This window comes from Rattus norvegicus, chromosome 1 (assembly GCF_021556685.1).
Source record: "Rattus norvegicus strain SHRSP/BbbUtx chromosome 1, alternate assembly SHRSP_T2T, whole genome shotgun sequence".
NCBI classification, from domain to species: Eukaryota; Metazoa; Chordata; class Mammalia; order Rodentia; family Muridae; genus Rattus; species Rattus norvegicus.
The window spans coordinates 14,529,712-14,551,335 of record NC_141534.1 but is presented as its reverse complement, the minus strand read 5'-3'; the positions used below and the strand labels follow the sequence as shown (position 1 = coordinate 14,551,335).

Below are 21,624 nucleotides of genomic sequence, written 5' to 3'. Positions count from 1 at the left end.
GTGAGGTGTATCTTTTCCCCTCCACTTCTTTTCAGGAAAAGCCTCTGCCCTGCTCTCGTTGTGATCCTGGGGAACCCAATTCACGACAAAACAATCACCTCTGCCCACAGCACCAGCACCGGCACCAGCATGGAGTCGGATTCTGCCTCCCTCGGTGTGTCTGACCATGGCCGGGGCTCAGGTTGCTCTTGCACTGCCCCTACCCTCAGTGGGCCTGTGGCCCGCACCATCTATTACCTTGCGACTGAGCTCGTCCGCTTAGTGGGGTCAGTGGACTCTCTGAAGCCTGTGCTCCAGTCCCTCTATCACCGTGTGCTCCTGTATCCCCCGCCCCAGCACCGAGTGGAAGCCATCAAGATCATGAGAGAGGTAGGGAGGTATGAAAGGATGACTTGATTTTGTCCACAGGGATCTCTATACAGGAATCTACATGCAGAAGCGTCTAGACTACTTGTCATCACCTGCTGGGGCATCACTGCTACCATATTTTGAAGTTTGTTAAAGGTAGTCATTTATTTTGGGAGCTGTGGTTTAAAAAGATGTTAGACATTCACTGGCTTCATTCCCTATACGTTTGTATGACATAGACATGCTATTTCATACTGCTGGTATGGGTTCTTTCTTCTGGAGATAGACATGTTTTGTCACCTTGGTAAAGGCGGATTTCAAAATGACATGCCAGGCATTTGTCAGGGTAGGGCAGGCCCATGGCCACAGATCAGCTTCCAATAGTGGTCAGCCACAGAAACATAGGTGTGTACAAGTCCTACTTGTTTCCAGATGATGATGGCCCCTTTGTCATCTCCTTCCTCCAGTCAAGACCAAAGAGCAAATAATTGAATCTTAATTGCTAGTTGGTGATGTCTTTATGAGATCTGACCATAACAAAGACCAACATTTCTAGAAATTGAGTAATCCAGATTTAATTGCTGGCCAAGAAAATATAGTGTGCATACAAAAGCACTCATTATATCTTTCCTAATCTATGCCAGGCACGTCGTGTTAATTATGCCTTTAACAGGCTGTGTATCAACTTTATTGTTACCAATAAGAAATATGGCTTCTTTTCCTCTCCCTCGTGTTAAGGGATGGCATGGAAATCGCAGATCCTGTCAATGGTTGGTTGGTGAGGACAGTATAGCTTTGAAGGGAAGCTACCATCTAAGCAACAGGGTCTTGCCCCCAACACTCGCTTCAGACAGACCACTATCATCTGTGTCGGTAGATGCTCTGAGTACAAAGAGAAAGACAAGGCTTGGCCAAGCAGGCTCAGTTCTCTGTACTCCATTCCCATCCTTCCTTCAACAAGTGATGCTTTCCCCCAACATGTTGACTCCTTCACAGCAGGATGTGGAAAAAGTCATTGTGCCCTCCCATATATTTTGTAGGGTTTACTTTTGGGTATTTTCCCTCTGGCTTCCCAAGGGCATTATGCAGAGTAAACACTAGAATTAGATGCCTTCTTCTGAGAAGTGTGTACAGTCAGTGCTGCCCTGGGAAGCCAAGCAGATGAATTCTATCTAGCCAGATTGTTCTAGAAAATGGTGCCTCTGCTTTCTAAGGCAAAACTGTCAATTTGGAGAAGGTGGTTACCTAGACACCAGAGTGCTCAGGGGCTTTGCACACAAAGAAAACCACTGTATCCAGAATGTTTGCTGGCCTTCTATTTATTACCTCCCTGTACATCTGTGCCATACGCAACAGACAGCTCTTTGCCAAAGACATAGAACAATGTGTTTCATGCTGCACATCCTCTCTCTGGTTCTACCTTCTGCCCAATAATAAGTATGGAATAATAAAGGCCTTTCCTTTGGTCTACCCTGTGGGTGCACTTTAGAAGTTCGTAATGGTCAGACCTAGAACACCAAATCCCATACGCTGTGCCTCTCATGCCTATCTTAAAATGAGGCTTTAAAGGCTAGGGACGTGTCTCAGTGGGACAGTAAACACAAGTTTACTTCATTAGTAATCACAGGTCCCCAGCACTAGGCGGCAGTGGGGGGTGTCTTAGGACTGTGCTCAGTGGTAGAGTCTTTGCCTAGCACACACAAAGCTCTGGGGTTTGGTGCCCAATACCACAAGAAGATAAAAAGGTACTGTCTTTCTTTGAGTGTTTATGTGCTTTGAGTGTTTATATGCTTCAGAAGAACTCTCCCCCCTTCTTCAGTGCTTCTCTGAAGCACTTAACAAGTACAAGACAAAGTTAGGCATTCAAATGCATTATCCAGGTTGAATTAGAGGATACGGTGAGCTTACAGAGAAGCTGAGGTTTTGGGGTCCTGTCCTCGGATTAGTGGTGTAACTTAGGGTAGCAGAACATGCTGAGTATGCACACAGCCCATCCCCAACACCAAAGAAAAATAAAAATCCCCATCCCTCAGAGATGCATTCACCCCTTCAAAAAAGTGGGGGAAGGAAAAGAGATCCCCTTTAAATCTAACTATGTCTGAATAACAGTTCTGTCCACACTTAGGCAATAATCTCACTTTGAAAATTAAGGGTCGTAGCAATGGGATTTATTTTCTATACAACTTCATTAACTAATTTTTAATTTAACCTCTAAATGACATCTTCTGGAAAGATGCGTAGCATATGGGAACATAGACCAGTTGGAAATGAACAATTTCCAACAAGAACGTTATATAAGAAAACCTGTGGGAAGGCAGCCCCTGCCGAGCACACCCTTGTTAAAGGTTCCATGACTATACTAAAAGTAGAAAAACTAAAATAAGCATCCCCACTCTACAACCTCACTAGTTGGAAAAGGAGAGGAGAATAAATCTGAGGTAGCAGAAAGGAGTAATGGTAAAAGCGAAAAGTAGTGTGAGACCTCTCCTTAGAACCCAGGCTCGGCGAATGGGAGGAGGTGATGGAAGGGTTGTCCCTATCCCTGTAGAGAAGGGGGTGACATCTGGGTCTGGGTTATAACAACAGCAACACCAACAGACTTTAAGACAACTTTCAAAAAGTTGTCTTCAGAAACATCTCCTGACTTGAAGAGGAGGCCAAGGGACTAGTGCTCTGGAAGGTTCCAAGGTTATGAATGGCAGCTTCACGTTTCTGGGTATTCGGTAGCTGTTGAACATGGAGCGCTCCACAGAAAGGAAGACAAACTGTGGTAGTCGATGGTGGCCTTGGTGACATGTGAAGAGGACATGGAAAGGACAGAATAGAGTAATTTGCTTTGATCTAAAATGTATAGCTGGAGGGAGGCCTCCGTGGTTGGGAGCCCACACTGCTCTGCAGAGGTCAGTTCCCAGCATTCACGTGAGGCAGCTCACAGCTTTCCTACAACTCCAGCTCTAGTGGAGTAGGAATCTGATGATGCCTAGCTGTGGCCAGTGGGCACTTGCATTCGCATGTGCACATACCTGTGGATAACACACACACACACACACACACACACACACACACACACACACTTAAACAAAAATAAAATCTTTAAAACTTACAACTAATGTAGACTCTTGTAACACTCTCAAATGCTGAAATTCATCTTTCCTCAGCCAGGTTTTTTAAAAGTAAAACCACAATTTTCAGATTATATTTTATAATTTAACCCTTGGGCATAGAAAGAACCCATCCGAGTTTCAAACAGATACCAGTACTTATGAACAGGCTACAGATTCCTTAAGCATGGAGAAAGAACTAGAAATCCACTCTTTGTTGTTTCTGGACATCAACTTTCTTCCCACACTCAAAGACGTATGAAGAGGGGTCATCATGTAAAACTTGCCCTCCTGGGAGTTCATTATGTCTGTCTGCACCAACTCCACAATCCCCCAAAACTTTCTATAAAAATGTCCACGTTGCCTCGCCTTACTGAGCCCATCCTGATTTAAAAAAAAAATACCAGTAATTGTATATTCTGCATATATTTGAAAAAAGAAAGAAAAAGAAAGCATGGCTCCAAAGACACATAGGGAGTCTCCATCTTATCCCCCTCTCTACAGCTACCTCAGAAGGAACTGAAAGAATGAAAGAACTCTTAAGAAAAGTCACCGGAAGAACATGTCAACTAGGAAGCTGCTTAGCGTAACAAGCAGAGGCTGCTTCACTGACAACCATTTAGTAAAGTGTCATCTCCGCGGTGTACGGTTACAACATGCAGTGACTATGGCCAGAGAAGATATAAACTAAATCTAGTCACAGTAGTGTTGAGAGAAGAGGAAACTCCGTCCTTGGCAACAACATGGATGACTTTTACCGAGAAATAAGTTGGGTACAGAAAGTTGACACAGTTAGGTAACGGTACAGTTGATCACATTTCTGTGTGAATCCCAAACGTCCTGAACACATAGAAGCGGATACTAAAATGGTCGTTAGGGGATGGAAGTTGGAGATGTTGATTAAGTGACTTAATGTGCAGAAGTCGTAGAGAGCCATTAGCGACTATAGTGACCAGAGTTATAACTATATTCTGTACCCAAGTATTTAGTAACTTCAATTTATTTTATTAAAATGCATAGTTAATATCATTAGTCTAGAATCTGAAGTACAGACGTTTCTCCGGTACAGACATTCCATAAGTAGAAGATACCATGGTATAAAACCCTCGTCATCAAAGTGTTAACAATATTGTATAATGTTGCCTTCAGGTTAAAAACACAAGTTGTATGTGAAATGGATTGGATGTTTAACTTGGAGTTATACATATTATATAACTATATTAGTTTCTTCCTACTTCTGTGCCAAAGCATTGTGGCTGAGGGAACTTACGGAAGAGAAAGGTTCTTTGGCTTTTACACTTTCAGAGGGTAAGAGTCCATGGGGGTAGGGCTTGTGGCAGCAGAGGAGAGAAATCTTGCTGTCAGGAACAGCCAAGAGGTCATACCTGAAGCTGCAGGTCGGGAAGCGTAAGGGAACAAGGGACAGGCATCACTTGTGTAACCACAGCGCCCACCCCAGTGGTATACATCCTCTGGCAAGGCCACACCGTCCAAACCTACCCAACCAGTGCAATCATTTAGGACCAAGAATGCAAATGCCCAAACGTATGGATCAGATTTCACTCAGACCACCACAGGTTTCATCCTGACCACACCTCACTGCCTAGGTACAAATAGGCCCAAATGGGAGACTCTTCAGGTTCTAAGTATTTCCAAGAAAAGAGCTTCAATCTAGTAACCATTCCTCCTGTTATGTCCTCCCCTAAAGAAGCGCGCATTATTTATTTGATCTCGGGATTTTAAAACTTGGTGAATATTTGGGTTTGTTTTGTTTTGTTTTGTTTTGTGATACTCACTTTTATTTTTCTTTCTTTCTTTCTTTCTTTTTTCTCAAGATACTTGGGAGCCCACAGCGTCTGTATGATTTGGCGGGACCAAGCTCTCTTGAGTCAGAACCAAGGAAAAGATCTATTTCCAAAAGGAAGTCCCACTTGGATCTTCTCAAACTGTATGTTTCATTCTCCTTTTGGACGTGTGTTGGCTGTCCAACACTGCTTCTCTGATTCCTTTTCACCTTAGCCCCAAATTCATAAAGTTTTGATGAGTCTACATTTAAAAATGTGCATATTTAATTATTTACCCACAAGCCATACAAAACGTATCGATTTATTCTACTCGGAACTTGCCAGATACCCATACTGGCTTAAAACTGAATCTACACTGAGACATCTAAAAACTATCCACTGAATTATTAAAGGGGAGAACTTGGATTTACAGTATGAGACGTAGGATTATGTTGCAAGTAGCTTCCATAGGAATCGAAGCAATTGGTATGAATAGTCTTAGCGTACATCTGGTAAGATATGTTTACACAGAAATGTCTTCAAGACTCCTAGCCACAGAGACTGTTTCTACTTGCAAGTCTGAATATAACACAAAAATAAAATTCTCAGTGTCCATTCTTGAATAAAACAACACATTCCCTTCTGGAATTTTTACCTGTTCCCAGAAAAGTTAGTCAACCAAAGAGGGCATACGGTTTTAAGTGGAGAACCTTATCTGGAGGCTTTTCCCAGCCTGAGCATTTCTTGTCTTGTCGTTATGCAAATTAGGCAAGTTAGACTATCTCTTTTGAATACTGTGTAGTTGGCCAAGCTAATAACTCTTGTATATTTGGGGCATTTCTTGATCTTTCATGCCTGGCTGCTATTCTCTCTCTTGAACACTGTTTAGCATCATGGACGGCATGACGGAAGCATGCATCAAAGGTGGCATTGAAGCCTGCTATGCCGCTGTGTCCTGTGTCTGCACTCTGCTCGGGGCTCTGGATGAACTCAGCCAGGGGAAGGGCTTGAATGACAACCAAGTGCAGCAGCTGCTTCTGCGTCTTGAAGAGCTGAGGGATGGGGCGGAGTCAAGCCGGGACTCTATGGAGATTAACGAGGCTGACTTCCGCTGGCAGCGGAAGGTGCTGTCTTCGGAGCACACACCATGGGAGACAGGGAATGAGAGGAGCCCTGACATCAGCATCAGTGTCACCACAGACACAGGCCAGACTACCTTGGAAGGAGAATTGGGTCAGACAACACCAGAGGACCACAAGAATGGGCTCAAGTCACCAGCCATTCAGGAAGGCAGGGAGACCATGAGCAAAGTGTCAGAACCTGAGACCATAGACCAGCCTGATGTGGTTCAGAGAAGCCACACGGTCCCTTACCCTGACATCACTAACTTCCTGTCAGTGGACTGCAGGACAAGGTCCTACGGATCTAGGTATAGTGAGAGCAACTTCAGTGTAGATGACCAAGACCTGTCGAGGACTGAATTTGATTCTTGTGATCAGTATTCCATGGCAGCTGAAAAGGACTCAGGCAGGTCTGATGTGTCGGACATTGGGTCAGACAACTGTTCACTCGCTGATGAAGAACAGACCCCTCGGGACTACATGGGCCATCGGTCCCTGCGAACCGCTGCTCTGTCTCTCAAGCTGCTGAAGAACCAGGAGGCAGACCAGCACAGTGCACGACTATTCATACAGTCCCTTGAGGGCCTCCTTCCCCGGCTCCTGGCCCTGTCCAGTGTGGAAGAGGTGGACTCTGCCCTTCAGAACTTTGCCTCTACTTTCTGCTCAGGTTTGTAGACTGTCTTTTGCAACAAGAACATTTAGAGCTTTGTGCCTTCCTGGGCAATAATCTTCCTGCCTGTGGTTTGAACTGCTTAAAGCAGTGCTTCTCACCCTTCCTAATGCTGTGACCCTTTAATAATACAGTTCCTCACGTTCCTAATACAGTTCCTCCAGCCATAAGATTGTTTTCATGGCTACTTCATAACTATAATTTTGCTAGTGTTATGAGTCATAATGTATATACTGATAGTTTGCAAAAAACAAAAAGCATTTAATTTAGCAGAAAGAACTGGTATGTGGGGGTCAAACATTTTCGAAATGGAGACCCCAGACAAAGGCACACAGGCCTTCTTATGGGGAACCGGAGGAAATCTCTAGAAGGATTAAGTAATCTAAAATTTCATTGGTTGGTGCTAGTGGATCACAGGTGGTCAGTAGTCTGCATTCCTACGTCATCAACATTTTATCATAGGATGAGATCCAGTTGCCCAGCGCAGATGGTCCATTCTGAGATATTTCCTCATTTTTGTGATTATCTCCAGGCTGTCCTTTGGGAGGGGGTTTAATGATTTTGTTCTGGATTTTATATGGAGCCTGGTGTCTTCTGCCCCAGTATCTGAGACTTATGGTCTGTTCCTGGAGCTGGTTGGTGCCTTATGACCTTTCTTCGAAAGCAGTCCTGGACTGGAGTCAAATAGGCTCCTTAAATGGAGACAAATGTGGTTTATGTTGTCCTTTCAGCAGGATATTTGATATGTAACCCCTTTGAAAAAGTCATACAACCCCCTAAAGGGTTGCAGCCAAAAGCTTGAGAACCACTGGCCTAAAGCACGTTCGTGAACCCCAGCTTCTCTTCTGTTGAAGAAAGGAAACGTCTAGAAGACTTATGGATATAGGTTTCTGATGCAGAGACAAATTCTCAGCTTGGACTGCTCTGACTAGCTGTCCTTGGTGCCAAGGAAGATAGTCCATCAGGTATCAGTGGTCTAGAACTTTATCAGCTTTTCAGAGCCCAACACTTCTGCTTATGGTAATGACTGAGTCTCTGGAAAATGGTAAAGTCATAGATACAGTCTGTTAGGTTATTTCTACACCAGCAAAATGAGCCAGTTCAAGCCAGATTAGATTATATACAGACCGCTTCATTGGGAAGCTGCTCTCAGTTGAGTTCACTGGCCCTAAGGACTGAGGCCAGGGAAGTCACCATGGGGATCGAGAATTGGAGGGAGGGGAAAGAGAAAGAAAGAAAGGGTGCATATGCAGAGAAAGAAGAGAGAGAGGGAGAGGCAAAAATGTCTGCATTACATAGGGAAGAGGCTCTGGGCAGCCCAACTCCTGGGATGGAAAGTTCAGGGTTCGGGGTAGGGTATGCCAGGTAGGAAGTGAGGGATTCTGGGAGAACCTGGAGGCCAGGTCTGCTTTGGTGTGTAAAATATGCAGCTGAGTCCCTTATGTGTGGGTGGGAGATCAGGGGGGTGTAGAAACCAAACACAGTCTTCTTTTTAGAATTATAATTATGCAGTGAGTCAGGGAGATGGCTCAGACAGTAAAGGCGATCTGAGTCATGAGCCAGATATCTAACTTTGTGGTGCTTTTATTATCATATATTAGTGGTAGCATTTTCATACTTGTATCCAATGTATTTTTATTATGTTCACCCCCTTTACCCTCTGTTTCCCTCCCACTGATCTCCTTCACCCATGACCCCCTTCTTCTTTCTTTTGCCCCTAATTTACTTGTTAGTAGAAGTGGGCCTAAGGGTGGGAGTGGGGATGGGAGGCTGGTGGTAGTGACCCAATGAATTTCCCTAGGGTTGTATGAGAGAGAATGGGAGAGGCTTTGTTTATAGGATTATGGGTATCTTACCAGTAACTAGACCTCTGAAGATTACTTTCTTCCCTTCCACCAACCATGGCAGCGAGAGGTGAGAGCCTCCCTTTCTATGCTAGAACTCTGGTGGGCTCAATTGTCTTCACATTTTGTACAGTCACCTCATCTGAGCTCAAGATTGTAGGAAGTGGGTTTTTATTGTTTTGATAAATGTGACTAAAAACAACTTGTAGAGAGGTTTATTACACCTCATAGCTTACAATCCTTCATGAAAGGGAAGCCAGGGCAGGAACCCAGAGCAGAAACCATGGAAGAGCGCTACTTCCCTGGCTTGCTCCCTGTGGTTTTCCCAGCCTGCTTTCCTATATCACCTAAGACCATGTGTCAAGGAGTGGCACCGCCCACAGTGGACTATGATCAAAAAAAAAAATGCTCTGTAGACTTCCCCACAGGCATCTGATGGAAATATTTTCTCAATAGAGATTACTCTTTCAAACTAATTCTAGGTTTGTGTAAAGTTGACAAAACCCAACTAGTACATGTGCGATGTCAGATAGTTTCACACCAATCTCCCTTTCTTTTGTCTCTAATATTCCTTTTATCCCTTGTTCCCTGGTATCCCCTGAGCCTTAGATTGGTATTGATTGATTTCCTGCCCTTAGCTAAGCATTCAACATTCACTTACTCTCAGCAGTGAGGAGTCTTTTCTTTGTTGCTTGTTGCTGTAAAATGAAGTTTCTCTGACCGTAGCTGAGAACAGCACTCTCCTGGCTAGTTTCATGTCCACTCAATACAAACTAGAGCAACGGCTCTCAAACTATAGCTCACTACGCCTTTGATGTATAGGTCGTGCTTCCCAACCACCCACTCACCCACTGTGAATCTTTGTATTCACGAATGAAAGACACATACACATCAGTTAATATTTGATATGCTATGACTAGCTCAAAGGCTGGGCACTCCTAAACCTTCCCCTGTTAGCCAACGCTCCCCTCTGGTACTCCTGAGACTCCTAAATCTTCCCTGCTACCCCAGGCCCAATCGGGGAAGTAGCCAGTGGCCATTTACCAGAATTTTTACATGGCTGATTGGTTTTCTCTCCTGCAGTTCTTATTTCCACCCACCCACCCCCTGCCCCAAGTCATGGTGATTCTCTCTCCTTCCTTCCTCCCACTTCCTAGCACCCACAAATCTAAAGGCTCCGCCTCAGTCTACCTACCCAGCCATTGGCTATTGGTCTTTATTGATCCCAATTGGGGAGAAGGACCTTCAGTGTTTGGATACGCAGATTCTCAGTTTTGGGGGCCAGATTAATTTAGAACATTAGAACCAACACTTTGGAGGTTGAATGACCCTTTCATAGGGGTCATATATCAGATATCCCACACATCAAACAATTTACATTACCATTCATAATATAGAAAAATGCAGTTATGAAGTAGCAACAAAAATAAATTCATAGCTGGTAGTCACCACAACATGAGAAAAGGGTTGAGAACCATTGTACTAGAGTAATCTGAGAAGAGGGGACCTCAATTGGAAAAAATGCCTCTATAAGATCAGTCTAGGGGCTGGGGATTTAGCTCAGTGGTAGAGCGCTTACCTAGGAAGCGCAAGGCCCTGGGTTCGGTCCCCAGCTCCGAAAAAAAGAACCAAAAAAAAAAAAAAAATCAGTCTGTCAGCGGGTAAGCTTATAGGACATTTTTAAAATTAGTGATTGATGTGGAGGGCCCAGCCTATTTTCGGTGGTGCCATCCCTGGGCTGGTGGTCCTGGGTTCTATAAGAAAGCAGAATGAGCAAGCTATGAGAAGCAATTCAGTAAGCAGCACCCCTCCATGGCCTCTGCAGCAGCTCCTGCTTCTAGGTTCCTGCCTGGTTTGAGTTTCTGCCTTGGCTTTCCTCAATGGACCATATTTCAGGATTATGCAATCCAAATAAATCCTTTCTTTGAGTTTTCTTTTGGTCATGGTGTTTTATCATAGTATTAGAAAAGTAACTAAGACAAGTGCTAATCTATGGGCATAAACATAGTTACTTAGAAGACAACTGATGGTACATTTTTTTCCATTTATTAAAACAACCACAATAGCTTCCCCTCTAGGGCCTTTGGCCTCCTCTGCCACATGTATTGGTTGGCTTTATATGTCAGACATTAATTCTCCCTATGGAATAGGCCTCAAATTAACTTAGAAAGCAGTTGGTTACTTCCGTAAGATACTTGCCTTTATTGTACTACTGGTAGATCTTACTTAGTTGGCCAGTAGTATGGCTTGCAGGGTCCACATCTAAGAATGATATTAGTGTCAGTTATCCCAAAGCAACCTGAAGAGCACCACCTATGAAAGCTATTCAGCACCATAGTGCTACCCAGAAGAGAAGAAGCATCTAGCCAGGCTCTGGCTTGATTTCTCTGTGTCCTGAGACCAGTTTATGTAGTGGCTTCAGCAGTAGGACCTTACCCTGTAGTTCTGATGAGCAATCAACTCAATTAATACAATCGTTTGTATTGTTTGGGGGCCTCTGAGACTTTTTTAAACCAATTACTCATAGCAAGACAGTCCACCCTCTGCACTGGGATTTTTGTTTAATAACCAATTGCTTCTGGGAGCTTCTTTTCCCACCACACAAAGGTACTTCTGTTCAAACACTTTTGTTACTGATTTTAATTTTTATCTTACCAAGTATCATATTTCCTCATGGCCTTTTCATACATTGTTATTTTGAGTTGACACTATTCTTCCGCCCCAGATCTTTAATTATGCATTTAGACATTAAAATTTTTAAACCTTATTTTCTCCCTTGCTCTGTCATCTGGCCTCTGCTCTCTTACCTGAACCAGTCACTTAACATTTCTTGCCTGGGGACTCCTATGCTCACACAGCTGCTAGTTATGTCACTGGCGTGAGCTTCTCTAGCTGAGTGAATAAATAGTGTTTTGTTTCAAGCCATATTGCTTATGGTGTTAATATAAGGGAGCTCGGAAATACTCAAGCAAATGGATTTCCTAAGACAACACTTGACCTGAACCATAACTGCTACAGAAGTACCTTCTTAATCCTGCACAGAACAAGGTATCGTCCAGGTTAAGTGGATCCTCAGGACAAAAAGAATCTCCAGCTTTGCCCAGAAATTGGTAAGAGGTCACAGGCACCTCCCTACCTGAGGATGGCTCTCACTTAAATAAGTGGTTTTTTGTAGGCTTGAGACTCACTTTGACTGAATGTAAAGCTGACTGCTGATGATAGGGTATTTATAATTTTATCAAATTTTTTGAGATAAAGCAGTCAAGTCTGAATCTCAGATGTTAAAAAAAAAATGGCTGTTTCTTTCAGTTATAACAGTTCTGGCTCTAGACTCCAGGCCCGCCTAGCTTGCAGGACAATCAGTCTCTGCCTTCCTATGGTTCCCATTGCAGGATCCAACCCAAAGTTGGAGCTTATGTAAGATCTAAACTGGAGGGACCCTGATGATTTCTACCTCCAGTGAGCCCTATTGATCCAGTTCATTGGCTACTGGGGCTCCATACATCTTGCTATGTCTTCACCAGCCTGGAATCACAAGATTCTGGCACAGCTGAGACTCCCCGCACACCTTCATCTGTATTAGTTATAAAGCTGCAGGTCTTTGCAGACATCAGGGAGCCACGCACCGCAACCCCTACTAGCTAAGCACCGTCCTGCCTCTGCCTTGCTGTCTGTGTGCTCCTCTCACTGCCCCTCAAGGAGTGAGTTTTGGTCTTTGAAAGAAGTCCTACCCTTGAAAATCCAAAGCATGAAGGCAAGGATACTGTTACTAGCTTCGGCTTCTAGCTATGGTTTCAGCAACCCCAAACATAGTCATCTCAGTTTACCTCAATGTCTTTGTGGAACTCAGAGTGAAAAAATGGTGGGGAGAGTTCTAGGGTAAGTGATCATGTTTTTGTGTCTTGGTCTTATAGGGTTATGTGTTTGCAGGCATTATAAAAATTAATGATTACTGAAGGAGAGGGATTCATTTTCCTCTTTCCTGTTGAGTCGGAAGTTGGCCATCCAGAGTTCTTCAGTGGCCTGGGTCCTGGGCACACCCTGCCATTCTGTTCTACTCTGTTTCACAGTGACTTACATACTAAAGTTTTCTTCAACCGAGCTGGCCTCACTGACCAAGCTGCATATCATACAGCCTTTATGTCCAACCAGGAGGGGAGACAGCAGAATAAGGTCACAAAGGTCCCTCCTTGGAGATAAATATGGCTTCTTTAAAGGATGTTCTATATGCCCCAAGTCTAGATGACCCCACTGCACACCAGTCTCAGGACAAAATGTCCTCTAGGTTGATGAGTGCCTCATAGCCACACATAAAGTAGAGGGCAAGAGAAGAACAGAGCCCCACATTGACTATGCCCTCCATGTGTGTTCTCACCAGTCACAGCTATATGCAGAATATCTGTGCCACGGGCATTCTTCTGTTAGGAATGTCTTCCACAAACGCCCATGGCAGAACTGCTAAGGGCCATCTCATCCTGTAAGCTCGTTCACAACTGAAACAGCATACATGGGTATCAGTGGAGCATCAATTATATAAAAAGCAATGCAAACACGCAGTGCTCAGTGCAGTCATTGAAAGTAACAAGGCAGTGCCAAGAGGTGTCCAGACACATCACTGTGCAAGTACAAAGTGTATGGTTCTGTCTTATCGGCAACTATATTACTATGCACATAGGAAAAAGCGTGTTTCTTAGGAAGGGTGTCATTGAGGCTTAGAAGAAGACTTATTGATCTAAGATTTTTGTGCTCTAAAATACTACTCAGTGTTTTCTATCAAGTATTTAATACTGATTTTTTAAGAGAAATGAGACATTATCTTAACATAAGAAGGACTTTTAGAGTTCTTTTGTGAAATTTTGTATCCGGTCATTTACTTGTAACCAGTCAAGCAGATAAATCCATCCTCCTGTTCCTGGAAAGTAGAGAACATCTTTATTACAGCTGGCCAGATAGACTACAGTTATCAAAATGATAACTCTCTACATGGAAAAATAGAAGCACTGTAGCTAGAACATGCCAACGTTCATCCTTCCCTTGGTTTATCACTGCAAAATGGGTAATCTATCAACAAGACCAGTCAGAAAAAGATTCATAGAACCTACCATAGAGTTCCTACACACATTAGCACAAGGCACAGTGCAGAAAGCCGCTTTCTATCTGTGTAACATTAGGCAAATTGATCAACGTCTCAAGGAACTTCTCCTTGTTAAAGTTTGGGCAGAATCAAATGAAACGATGTGTGAGAAGAAATTGGCTGTACCTGGTGGACAGTATTTATGAAGCACAGTGTGTGTTTTATTGTGGTTGTTGCTGTTGCTTTTGACTGATGTCACCAGATAACATATCTGGAATAACAGGAAAATTGCTCCTTTCTTTAAGTATGTAGAATAGTCCTCATTTTGTGTCATCCTCAAGTTTGTCAGTGGTCTGTAACTGTAAAAAATGAACCTGAACATAGATGAGAGGCCACTGCTGCCAAGCACCATTAAGAAGCGCAACAAATGATTTCAGACATGCGCAGATCTACCAGCAATGTCTTGGGGCTTTGTTACCCCTCTGCTAATGGCATGGCTTCCCATCTTAGCACATTCAACCCCAACCCCTTTCGCTTTCAGCATCTGAGTATGTGCCCACTTTTCCAGAACATATTCCCAGCTGTCGTAAAACAGTTGTCTAATGCTGATTGGTGTCTAAGATCAGGCCACTTATCGATTTTCTCCCTTTACAGGAACTTGAGTATACATTTTAATCTTATTGGCTAAACATCAAACTCTCAATGCCATTCCCTGCTTCACTGTGGAAAGAAATGGATTTGAGGACCTCTCTCTCCTTTGGAGAATTACAGTCAAACCCACAGACAACTCATAGTGCTCAGGGTTCCCCCCACAAGTCATCAGGACCAAGAAACCTTGGACACATCCTCAGCAAGAACCAAGAATCAGATCTCTCTCTTGAGCCTGGCTTTCGGTTTTTTTGTTTTTTGTTTTTTCCATCTTTATTAACTTGAGTATTTCTTATTTACATTTTGATTGTTATTCCCCTTCCCAGTTTCCGGGCCAACATCCCCCTAACCCCTACCCCTCCACTTCCCTATGGGTGTTCCCCTCCTCATCCTCCCCCCATTGCCGCCCTTCCCCCAACAATCATGTTCACTGAGAGTTCAGTCTTAGCTTCCACAGTGGAACCAAGGGCTTCCCCTTCCACTGGTGTTCTTACTAGGCTATTCATTGCTACGCATGCAGTTGGAGTCCAGGTGGCTTTCGGTTTTCAATTCATCTGTGGGCTGGGGAGATGACAGTGAGGGAAGGAGCTGAGTTCAAATCTTCAGCATGCACGTAAAATGCTGGATGTGGCCACCTGTAACCCCAGGGAAGGAAGGGGAAGTGGAGGTTCACTGGGGCTTACTGGCCGGATGGTCTAGCTCCAGGCTTAGTGAGAGACAATGTCTTAAGGGAATACAGCAGAGAGTAGATAGAATAGCAGGACACCAGTTACCTTCCCCCTATAACACACACACACACACACACACACACACACTCTCTCTCTCTCTCTCTCTCTCTTATACACACACACATCCCACATAGATATCACACACATATACACACACACATCCCACATAGATATCACACACATATACACACACACATCCCACATAGATATCACACACATATACACACACACACATCCCACATAGATATCATACATACATACACACACATGTGTATACACAGTCACATGGATTCATACACATATGTATTTATACACATATGCATTCACCTTACACAGATATGCACATGTTAAATTAATTAAAGGTAAAAATGAAAAAATGGACTTGCTAGACTCAGTCTTAACTGAAGAAGAGGTTACTGAGGAGTTGGAGAGGGCGTGGCAGGAATAAAATAATAGGCCTTGTGTGCTTGATCACCAAGTGCTCTCAGTGAGGTCCGGAAGGGCTGCAGTGTCCTGACAGCACTCTGCAGACAGGCTGTTCCTCGCTGTGAGTGACCGTCCTAAGGAGGGATCTACCTAGATGACATTCGTACTTACATAAGCTGGTGACACTCCAGTTCTTTCCAACCTTCAAAGCTTTTTTGGGTCCCTATCTTTTTTTAGGAATAAATGTTGCAGCTACAGATTTGCATTTCTCAGCTATTGTGATTTTTTTTTTTTTATATTTCAAGTGAGGGGCATCTTTGAGGAAGGAATTCTCTCTGACATGATTTGAAGAGTACAGGAGCCCACGCTGTTTTCACATGTAAACTTTTCCCCCACATCCAGAAACCTAGTCTCCCAAGTTTGCAGAAGTGGATGTGATAAACACTGCACAAGTCTCAGATGATGCGATGTCACCCGAGGGCTCTCTGAAAGCTCAGACACAGCACGAGCACTCTGGGAGACTGAACTGGGCTTGGGGCATGCATGTTTGCTGGCTTTCTCCGGTACCCTGAGGATATCCCAAAGGGTTATTCGTTATTAATTATACTCATTATGAATTATCATCTTATAAAGTGCTTTAGGGAAAAATACTTGGGAACAAGACAACAACAATTATGGGGGGGGGTTGGACATATTTTCCAATAGTTTAAAAAAAACTGGCTAATTGATGCAAATTCGTTTACTATAGTTTACTCTTCAACATGTCCACTTTAAGCGTATGTGGTATGTGGACGTTCATACATATTTGGATGCATATGTATGTGTTCATACATGTGTGTACAGAGGCCTAAGGTTGATATGGAGTTATTTTTGATCACCCTATACCTTATATACTGAAGCAGAGCCTCTCTCTGAACCCAGAGCTTGCTGGTGTGGCTTGTCTGTCTAGCCAGCTTGCACCAGAAATCCCTGTCTCTGCCTCTCTCGCGCTGAGGTGACTCACAGGCCTCCTCGCTCACCTGGATCTCTAAGTGAGTCCTGAAAATCTGAGCTTTCCTCCTCAAACGTACGCAGAGGGTGCTCTCCAGCCCTTACATGGTTTTTCATATATTATGTCATTACTTCTATCAACTTTGCTAGAGACAAACATACAGCGCTAAAACCAATATTTAAGTCACCTTAGGCGTGCAATTTAGTAGCACAGATTATATTTATCATGTTATGGAAGCCTCGGCACCATTTCTAGAACTTTCCATCATCCTAACTAGACACGATTTCTTTTCCAATTCCCACCTTAGTACACTACACCTCTGTAAACTTACCCATCTAGGCCGTGCACACCAGCAGACTCTACGTAATTATCGTTTTCGTCTCAGCTATTGTGTTAGCAGAATGTTCTCGAGGTTCATCTGCATCACAGCGCTGGGTGACACACCATTTCATGTGTCCCCCACAGGCGATTACCCATTTGTTCCTTGCTAGACATGTGGTTATTTTCGCCTTTTGGCTATTGGGAGTAATCCGGCAATTAGCGCTGACGGTCAAGCACATGTTCTAACCCTGCTTTCAAGTCTTCACAGCATGTTACGCCGAGTTAAATGGCTGACTCTCAACGTCGTTTTTGTGTGTTTTTGTTTTCCGGTTGTTAATTTGAGATACCATCTCACTCTGTAATCCTGGCTAGCCTGGAACTTGCTTTGTAGAGCATGATGGCCTTGAATGAACTCGCAGAGATCCTCCTGCCTCTGCCTCCTGAGTGCTGGGGTTAATGGTATGCTTCACCATGCCCAGCACGTGGTTAGCTTTTGGGGGGGACACATTTACTTTCCTTGTATTATTTAAACAAGGTCCTTATACGGCCCACGTTTGGGTCAGATTCACTATGCCGCCCCAGCCACCTGAGTGCTGAGTTGCAGGCCTGTGACACCACACCTGGCACCGTAGCTTCACGCTTTTGTCTTAAGTGCGGCCTTAGGTGCCTTATGTAAATGACTGCAGTTGCTCCTGATAATAGCCATGTGCATTTTCACTCCTGCATCATACAGTTTTTAAGAACCCGCTCTGTGACAGGCACTAATATTTCAGGCACCAAAAGTCTCTGATGAACAAAACGACAGCCACAATCTCTGACATACCTTGCATTAGAACGCTAAGAGCAGCCCGTAAACACATGTGCAGGTTGATACACTGGCTGAAGCCTGTCGTCTCAGTGCCTGGAAGGCTGAGGCAGGAAGATCAAGTATGATACCATCGTGAGCAGCATGGTGAGACCTGTTTCAAAAAGCTAAGAGGGAAACGTGCTGCTTAACAGGCATGTGTGAAACCCCGACCTTGATTCCTGGCACACTCACGTGCACACACATGCACACACACACACACACACACACAATTACTTGCACGTCTGCCCACATATATGTGTCTATACCTATGTAAACTATCACTACAATGCTAAGTAGAATAAGTGGCATCAACGCCATAAGCACAGGGAGAGAAAGAGGTTTGTGCAGATTGGAAGGAAGCTATGAAATGGAAAGGGGAGGTGTCCGAGAAGCTGACTTGAGAGTCAATCATCAGAGGTCTAGGAGACCATTCTAGGAAATGTCAGAGAAAACACACGGGCCCCAAGCAGGTATAGGTAGAAAGAAGTGGGAAGAAATAGCAAGTTGAGAACAAGAGGCAAGCGGGATTGAGATTGAATGGTTTTATGTTGCCATAGAAAGCATCTGGAAAATATGAGGCATAAGAAAGTTACAGATGGCTCAAAGGGCTTTTTACCCAAGTTGTTGCTGCTAATTAATGGCTTGAGATCCAGTTGTAGAAAATCAACTCCAGAACACGACCTTCCCGATAAGCTATAATAATGCATCTGGTCCTGTGAGCATCCTAGCTGGTAGCCAGCACGATATAGAAGTGGTCTGCACATGGCGTTTCTGTTGCTGGAGTCTATCCTGGCTCTCCAGGTGCAAGTCCTAGCACACGGTGGCAGCCCCACAGATGCCTTCCTTCCTTCCCATAGGCATGATGCACTCTCCTGGCTTTGATGGAGGCAGTAGCCTAAGCATCCAGATGCTGATGAATGCAGACAGCTTGTACACAGCGGCACACTGTGCCCTACTGCTCAACCTGAAACTCTCCCATGGCGACTACTACCGGAAGCGACCAAACGTGGCACCAGGCATGATGGTGAGCATGGGCTTTGACGTGGGTTTTCCCCTGGATAAACGCTGGTGTCAGCTGTCACTATGCAGCCAAGGGTCAGGTATCTAGGAAGAAACTGGCCAGTGTGTTCTGTGCCCCACTGCCCTGCAGTACCCATGCCTGGGCAGGTTTGGAGGGTGGAGAGGATGAATGTGGAATTCACATGGTAATCACGTATGGCTTTAATAAGATACCTTTTGTAAGGTGTGTAGTGAGGACGGTGTTCATTACCCTGTGGTTGGTTGGCTCCCTTGGCTGAACAAGCCACTTCCTTGATGTCAGTTCGGGAGTCTAAATCATGGGTCACCGCAGAAAGGAATCAACGACTGCTTCTTTCTTGAATGAAATATAACCTTTCAATGTTACTTGACGACAATGTAGGAGTGTAGGTCAAGTCTCCCTTGGGTACATATACTCCTTCCAGAGCTTATTCTAACCCCAACTGCTACTGGGGCAGCAAGAAGAGGAAACTATGGAAGGTAGTCATGCAGGTAATAACCTTCCAACCAACCAAGAACAAGAATGTAAAATGCAGCATCCTGCTCCTTTCAAAGGCTGTCAGGTGATGTCACAAAAGAAACAGCAGTGTAGAGCTTGGGCTGCCCTCTAGCTTTTTCCCCTTTTATTCTTACCCCCAAACAAAAGTTCTGGTTCTCTTAGGATAGAAAGGAGCAGTGTGGGAGTCTGTTAATTCACAAGAGTGTTATTTGGTCCCCTTCCATGGCCTGTCTGCAGAAAGAGTTCATGAAACAGGTGCAGACCAGCGGTGTGCTGATGGTCTTCTCCCAGGCCTGGATCGAGGAACTCTTCCATCAGGTGCTGGACAGAAACATGCTGGGAGAAGCTGGCTACTGGGGCAGCCCTGAGGACAACAACCTTCCCCTCATCACCATGCTCACAGGTCAGTGGGTAATGCCCAGGGCAAAGTACTCAGTGCCTGGGGGAAGCTGACATTCTGAGGCCTTTTAGAAATGCACAGTGCTTGAACAAGGCTTTGAGTAAACAGTTCTAGGAAGGCATCGGGAGAACACCTCTCAAGCATCTGCGCTCCTTCTGTGGTGGGCAGCCTGATGTCACCATTGGGTAGGGCTAACTTAGCACCCTCAACGTTGGAGTACCGCTGTAGGCATTGATGGACTTGTGTCTTCTGAACACAGGCCCAGAGTGATTCCTGGAAGCTCTCACAGGCTAATAGAGATCCCACATTGCTCCATGCCATTGGTCATTGGTAATTTGGCCATTGATAATGTGACGCTGTTGGTTTTCTACTTGGCTTCGTTCCCATTCCTTGTCAGTATTTTTTTTTCTCATCTGTACCAGAATTTAAAATGACGCCAAACACTGACTTTCCCAGTATCCTTCTCTATAGTGTCAAAAATATTAATATCCTTTTTAACTACTAGAAATTTCAAACGAACACATAGTATCTCAAAGTAGGGTGATTTTTAGGCAAAAGCAGACCCTTCTGGTTTTTCACAGCTTATCAATAATGTTCAAAACTTTGATATGTTCAGGCACGTAAGTTAAATTGTCAAGGCTGGTTGTTGCTGTGTTTTGTTCTTACTGGTTCTGGGTTCCCAGATTGATTGACAATCTGAATTGTCCTCTCATGGCTATAGCTTATGGGACACATGAGGCATGTTCCTATACTAGAAGCAGTGTCTCCTGCATCGTAAAGTATATCAACTGCTTACTGCACACGGACAGGGTGGGAATAAAGCTGGATAGTGTAGCCGAGAGGTTGGGTCTGTCAATTAGGTTATTTATCTATGGTTGACACCAAGGCTTTTTATAAAGGTGACAGAGTAAGCAACTGGCAGGTGGAATCCACCAATCCGGAATTTGGGAGTAAGGTGCTAATTGGAGACCAGGTAGAGAGATATCAGTGAGGCCTCTCCCTGGAGAGCACAGTCCTGGAACGTTCTTGAATCTGGAATCTTTCTTCCAGAATCAAAATGGAACTGGTTAAGAGCAAGTCTACGTTCCATAGCTTAAGGATCAGGATCAGGTGACCAGTTTGCACTTTATTGATCATGGTTCTATTTATCCCACTTGAAAAATAACCAGTCATGGGTACCGGAGAGATGGCTCAATCATCTTGAGGATCGATATTTGATCCCTAGCGCCTACATAAAAATCAGGCGTAGTTGTCCGTACCTAGAATCTCGGTACTGAGGAGGTGGACATAGAGAACCCCTGACATTTTCTGGCTGCCAATCTAGTGAATCAGAGAGTTCCAGGCTCCATGGGAGACCCTGGAGACAAAGAGGAAAACAGCTCACATCAATTTCTGGCCTCCACATGTGCACACATATGAACATGGACACAGACAAACACACGGTAAACAATCATTCATATACATAAAAGACACTCATTTAGTTTAGTCAAAGCTTGGTTTCCATCTATTTCTACAAACTCCCTTCATTGGTGTAGAGAGTACTGCCTAGAGTATGTAAGTGTCTTGAGATTCATCTAAGGATCTTAAATACCAGGTTTCTGCCAAATAAGATCTATGAATCCTTTACCCAAAGCTTAGTTAAAGGAGTCGTTTGATAGATGTGAAAGGAATAGCAGACTGTCCACAGTAGCTGTGTTTATCCGCTATTACCGTCAAACAGCCATAATGCAGGAGATTCACGATAGCAATAAAATCTTCTTAAAATACAAAAATGAGGTTCTGTG

General features: G+C 44.1%; 1 protein-coding gene across 2 annotated transcripts in view; it reads left to right on the top strand.

Moving 5' to 3' along the window:
* Window positions 1–21,624, top strand: part of Arfgef3 (ARFGEF family member 3) — a 159,219-nt gene that overhangs the window by 80,432 nt on the left and 57,163 nt on the right. For both annotated transcript variants that reach the window (XM_087655188.1, NM_001427849.1), the window contains 5 exon segments: window positions 36–369; window positions 5,285–5,397; window positions 6,123–7,021; window positions 18,761–18,927; window positions 19,678–19,843. In XM_087655188.1, coding sequence (XP_087511314.1) covers window positions 36–369; window positions 5,285–5,397; window positions 6,123–7,021; window positions 18,761–18,927; window positions 19,678–19,843 — 1,679 coding nt within the window.